General features: G+C 40.7%; 1 protein-coding gene across 1 annotated transcript; it reads left to right on the top strand.

Moving 5' to 3' along the window:
- Positions 1 to 5,772: 5,772 nt before the first annotated feature.
- On the top strand, positions 5,773 to 6,334 carry LOC108156846 (protein new-glue 3-like). The gene has a single exon (XM_017288567.2). The coding sequence runs from the start codon at positions 5,815 to 5,817 to the stop codon at positions 6,148 to 6,150; it is 336 nt and encodes a 111-aa protein (XP_017144056.1). The 5' UTR covers positions 5,773 to 5,814; the 3' UTR covers positions 6,151 to 6,334.
- Positions 6,335 to 6,542: the final 208 nt, after the last annotated feature.

The raw sequence follows: 6,542 nt of genomic DNA, 5'->3' as shown, positions 1-6,542 counted from the left end.
TAAATACGAGTATGCACATACAAACATAGTTATATGTACATATCTCTCTTTTAGGCCGTCTGGTTATGTTCCACTGTCAGTGGTGAGGCCAAGGCGAGGTTTCCGTATCTTATCTTCTATATAAAATTGCCAACTTCCATTAATTAAACATTAAAATTGTTTGCCCACCATTAATGAATATGTACCATGAATTATCTGTACCAAAGTCTATCCGTACTGGCGTCCGTTCCGTCTCTGGTTCTGTGTTCGAGCCAAAAATAATCCCATAAAAGATGCTGGCAAATAATAAAGAATGAATGAAAGCACATGAAAGAGGGTGTAGTGTGGTGGCGGGGGGGAAACACTTTTCCGCTGGCACCTGCATAAAGAGAGCCGACCATAAAAGCCAAGGAAAATAAATCAAACCCGTGACCAAGAAAAGCAGCCGAGGCTGACCACGAGAGTCGATGATTTTGATACCCTTTGCAGATCCCCCGTGCATTTAGCTGTAGATTCTGCAAGCATCTGTTCAAACCCGAAACACTCTTTGGAAGGGTACAATTGTAGAGCGGCAAGCGGTCCAAGCCAAATAATTCAAATTGAAAAGCATTAATTAAGCCATAACAATAAATACATTGAGACGGGGACTGGGACTGGGACTGGGACGACCCGTTGCGACCATTGAAACGAGATTTGTATTCAATAATTCGCAAAGCGAAACATTCAGAAATAGGCATTTCGGAATACACATTTATTCGAAAATATCCATCATTTCTCAAGGAATTCTGTGCGGCTTTTTCACCAATCAAATTTTGTTTACAGCGGGGACCACAAAAATGTTTATTAGTCACCGTAGAGCCGTCATCGTTGTCGTCTGTTAATTAAATGCCAAGAAATGGCATTGAATGGAAAAGCAAAAAACAAAAAACATTACTTTCGGTGCCAGGGACATGGGAAAACAATTAAAAAACATTAGAGCAGAACTCGATTTGCTCGTTCTCGAGGGGGATGGGGACTGGGGATGTCAAGCTCTATAATTGCTGGCAATTTGTGAGGAAAGTGCGAGAAAATAAAACATAAATTATTGCTCTATAAATATTTCGGCAGACGCTTTGAGCAATAATATTATTTGGTTTTTTCCATTTTGTTTTTCTTGAATTTGTTTCGCTTTTTATATTCATCAAGAGTTTTATTTCTGAGGCCGCCGCTCGTGTGCGTTCTGCTTTCAATTGAAATGATTTCTTTGACGTTGTCACACAGAAAAGAAAAAGGAAAAAAACATCATAATAATGGAATTTGAAATGGAAAAGAAAAAGAATTATAACGAGCTGAATGGAAAAATTGTTTTGCAGCCAGAGACACAATGATGTTATTAAATTTGCGACTATGGCAACGGCTATTGCAATAAATAGAATCGTATTTTTTTCGAGGAAATTTTATAAGCAAAAGCAGAGTCCACCCGGGGGAGCGGATTGTTAACTTTTCTCATCTAAATTTGTGTAAACAAACAAAAAATTAACAAAAAAAAAACAAACAAAATCATATTCACAATAACAACAGCTTTGGGCATTGGTTAATAAAGAGCATTAGTCTGCTCGGATTAAGGCGCCCACCAACTATGAAATTTATGCATTTTAAATATGTCATTTTTTAACATTTGTTTTTCCATGGCTATCGTTGTTATTTCTAGGTGTTTAGCTTACCCAATATGCAAACAGAAACAGAGGGAAAAAGTTGCAATTTGCATTCCGTGTGAATTATGCATGGACCAGGGTCCACATGCATTTTTAATTGCCTAATATGTGGCTCTAATACGCTTCATTAAGGAACAGTATAACTGAAAGCCGGCGCCAACTAAAAGCTAATAGCGATGTAAAATATGAGAAGGGGCGGCCAGAGTCGACTCTCGTCAGAGTTTGACGGGGAGATAAAACCCAACGTTCCAATGAGAGCTATACGATATATCTATACGATCGAGGCAAAAATCGGGTTCGTCTTAATGTTTTAGACAATCTAATCTGAGGAACGCATGAAATAATGAAATTAAATCATTATTTAGGTATTTTTTAAATATATATGAATATATATATGTACATATACTATATACTATATTCAATTTGCTGGCAAAATATTTAATTTAAATATAAAATATATTAGATTTCACATGAAAAATATTTATTTTAAATACGATATATATTTTGATCGAATATTTGCATTTCCATTATATTGTATTAAATTGTAAATCGAATTGCAAATATTCGATTTCTCTGGGTTCAGACAGGACCAACGGACGGCAACTGCTGATGGTGGAAGCCTATAAATACTATATAGTATCGAAGGATATTCCTTCATTGAAAATACATGCATACAAACTAATGTATGGAGGTACAATCTTTCGTGCCTTTCGTGCTGCTTTGTGAAAGGGATAACAATGCAATCCAATCATGCGGGTCCGCACTCTCTCCCATTCTCCACTCGAAGTGCATTTTCTAATTGCAACAAAATCCTTTTCACTAATAGGAAAATTGTGTTGTGCCAAGCCCCCCCCCCCCCCCCCCCCCCCCCCCCCCCCCCCCCCCCCCCCCCCCCCCCCCCCCCCCCCACTGCACCACCCCTCCACCACCCCTGAAGCTAAAACATGCTCATGGCAATTTATGCGTATCGCGCATCGCGTTTTTTCCTGTTTCCCCATTTCGCCGTTTCCCCTTTCAAGAGTTTTTTCTCATTTAATGTATTCCCGGCACGTTGCTCCTGTTGAAGGACTACAACTCGGGGCGTGGCTGGGATAATAGACAATTAATTGGCCATATCATGAGCCATTTATGAATTGAAAAACCGCACGAAAAGTCCAAGCGGATTCCAGCCATTTTCAAATCTCGAGGGTAGCAAACAATTTTAAGTCGTTTTCCATGTATTTTGTGTACTACGTATTCATTGGAATTTATGACTGGAAGCCATTTTGGAGATGAGACATTATTTCATAGGAAATAAATCCAGCTATCATCCACAAACCGAAATGACAATAATTTACTACCAGCTGCGGCCAAATGGTTGTTTGGCTCTTCGCCCCAGGCCCGCCTTGGGCCCCAATTTGTTCCCAGGATGCAGCCACTCGGGAGACTTTTATGCAGACCAGATGGCGTGCGATGGTGCGATGGGTGGAGCAGGTGGTGGGGGACCACATGTGTGGGAGACATTTTCTGTGCCGCCAGCATTGAATATTTCATTGAAATCCAAACAATCGAAGCCCAATCGAAGCAGCCAATCAAACACTTGAGTAAATCGCATCTGCAGTGATTACTATTGCCTTAAATGGAACATTTCAATGGCAGCTGAAGCTTTTGGAAGTGCCAAGCTCCTTGAATGAGAATTAATGGACAACACTACTGATCATCAGGCGAATCTTCTTTGCAACAGTCCTGGAAGCTGGTTGAAGAAGATCGACTACTGCTCCTTTTGCCTGCGACTCGCCTCCTTCCCTCATCCATTCAAGGAGCAGTGGGTGGATCTACTGGATCCGTATGATGCATGATAGTTGGGAGTAGGACCCAGACCAGAAATGAAGCATGGACAATGTCCAATGTCGTTCACCACGAAGAAGGATGGGGATAACTATGATTCTGTTGGAACTACAAAAAGCGATGGTTGTGGGGAGCTGGCAAGAGCTTGAGAAAGCAACGATCATCAAAATTCTATCCCTGTGGAAGGAAAAAGGATCCCTGATGTCACATCGAATAGCATTTGGCTAGGGACAGGGCACAGTGCTGGGTGCTGGTGGCTGGGTTCATATGGACCCCAGAGCTGAGGTTATTTCATTGACCAGGCCAATTTAGCAAATGGCTTTAGATGGGGAGGGGGCGGCGCAGGGGTAAGGACTTAACATACGGGTACACATGATGTCACATTACATGGCTACTTAGCTATGAAAAGCATTTCAAGTGCTCGCGTGTTGCATACGACGGGGCGGTGCGGTGCGGCGTGGTGCAGGACGGTGCTCTCATGTCCTTCCTCCTGCGTTTGCTGTTTTGATACCCAGTGTTCTGTTGAAGCACCTGGGGCATTCTCAGTACTCAGCTTGCATGGGATTATGCATACAGCCATAGAAAAAGGCGCTGAGAATCGAATGGTTACACTTAGACCAAAAAAAAAAGAATACCAATTTACTATTTATATAAAAAGTATTGGATCTAAATAAATTCGCAACAAATTTAGTGCGTAATATTTATCTTAAAGTGTTTTAATATTTTGACTAAACATAGGTCGTATTAAAAATACCTTTTTAATACTTTTATCCATTTTACTTAATTTTAAATTTAATTTTCACAAAATCTAAAAACTATAAGTGGAACTTTTCAATAAAAATGCATTATTTAAAGTTTTTAAATTCTATAAAAATGAGGACAATCATTTATGTTTTGTAGACTTTTAAGAATATTTAATAAAATATAATTTTAAGAAATAAAATGGATTTCTATATTATAATTCAACAAGTTTAAAATTTAAGCGAATGGTTTAACAAAGCATCATTTAATTGCGGATCATTTTTAAAAAAATGTTGCATCTGGAAAATAGTTTGAAATTTATATCATTTGATATTTCCATTTTGTACTTCTTTTAGAATATTCCTTCTAATTTTAATTTAATCTTTAAATAAATTATTTTCTTCTATAAATCTTCGGTAAAACATTCGATCAAGCCTTTCTGTTGCGTTTCTTCGGGGCTCGGTTCTTAGGCAAGAATAATGGGTATTCGCTAGTCGAGTGCTGTATTGTATTGTTGTTATTGCATTCAATAGTTGTAGTGGTTAATCAAGTAGTTGTTGCTACTACTGCTTCTGCTGCTTCTTGTGCTGTTCAGCTTTTGTCTAATTGCATTGGGGACCCGGACCCCATAGCGGTCCCCCATCGCATGATACTTAAATGCATTAAAGCCGAACCTCAGGAGAATTTCATCCACAAACACAAGTACAAGCATGTGTGAATATGTACATATGTGTGTATGTGTGTATGATGGAATGGCAGGACTCACTGTATAGACGGTACATGTCATTATCAAATTCTAATTGGATAGCTGAAAGATTGATAAGGGAATACCATGCGGAACTAATAATAGTACTTATGTATTAGACGGCGTAACAGCCCACCAAGGCACTGGCTGTTTTCGTTTGAACCCATTCAAATCGATGGCCATAATGGCAATAAATAATGGAATAGTAGTTGCAGAATTTCTAGAAAGAAGTGCATGAATATTTTGTATAAGAACTTCTAATAAATATCCTTCAAAAAACATCAATATTTCCAAGAGAAATATAAATGGATTTTAATATATTCCAGTGAATTCTCACTGAAGATAACGAAAGAAAAGAGAGAGAACAGAGAGAAAATATATCTGCCGCATGCCATATAAAAGATCGGTTATGGGTAGTCGATGCTTGGGAGAGGATCATGATGTAAGCATCTGTACATCATTCTGATGGATCGAACTGGTGACAGTTCAAGAAATATGACACTACACAATAGCAAATAGGAAATGGAGCTATTCAAACGGTTGTTGTGTGTGGCAGAAAAGCGAAATCTCTCGTGTTTGAACAGTTGCCAGAGGCGCAAGTACAATTTGGCGAATTATTGTTTGGCCCGAACGCTCTTTGTTACCGAAGTATTCGCATTGGTGACACAGTTTATATTTAGCCAGACCCAGAAAGCGTGACAGATTCGGGATAAACCCAAAGGGGCCTCGGCTGGAAACTGATCTAGAAAGCAGATCTATTGAGCTATAAAAGCCCCGATTTGGTCTCTGGAAAAGCATCAGTTGTCAGCCAATCCAACTATCACCAACATGCGGTACTCTTGCGTCCTCCTCCTCCTGGCCCTCTTCGGCTGTGTCCTGGTCAGACAGACCAGTGGCACCGGCACCACAACCACCACCGTGGCGGCTGACACTACCACCACCACCTCTGCATCGGCCACAACCACAACCACGGCAGCCACCACCACCACCGCCGCCGCCACCACAACTACCGCCGCCACAAGCTCAGCAGCCACAACCGCCGCACCTTCTACACCATCTGGGGGCAAGACCAAGGTCAAGCGCCACTGGAAGCGCAAGGTGCACAAGGGCAAGAAGAGGTCCATCCGCCGCAGGAACAGGAACAAGAGCAACAAGAGCGGCTAGGCTTGGTCTGACTCTAGATCCACAAATGTAATCCGTAAATGGAGCCACAAGTGGACACCATAATGATACCTACCAATTCCGATACTGATTCCGACCCAAACGAATTCCTGATAGTTTAATTTTCTAATTCTAATTAATGTTTTTTGAATAGTTGTAAGGCAATTAAAAAATGTTATTTAATTTATTTGATTGCTTATCATGAACTCTGGCAGAATGTCAAAGTGTGTCGTGGGCTGAGGCTGGCTCTGTTGGGTATGGCAAGTGTTGTCTATCCCGCAACTGGGCCACGTACAGATCCTGGTGAAAGTTCCCCTCAATGCCGAGCAAGGTATCCACGCGTTTGACCCCTGGGAAGCAACCGCTGTCCTTTCTGCCAGGCCCCAAATTGGCAT

The sequence above is a fragment of the Drosophila miranda genome, chromosome XL (genome assembly GCF_003369915.1).
Source record: "Drosophila miranda strain MSH22 chromosome XL, D.miranda_PacBio2.1, whole genome shotgun sequence".
NCBI lineage: Eukaryota > Metazoa > Arthropoda > Insecta > Diptera > Drosophilidae > Drosophila > Drosophila miranda.
This window is presented reverse-complemented; position numbering and strand designations above follow the sequence as displayed.

Excerpts from the sequence above, each read along its gene's own strand:
- LOC108156846 (XM_017288567.2), top strand. The coding sequence starts at position 5,815 with ATGCGGTACTCTTGCGTCCTCCTCCTCCTGGCCCTCTTCGGCTGTGTC.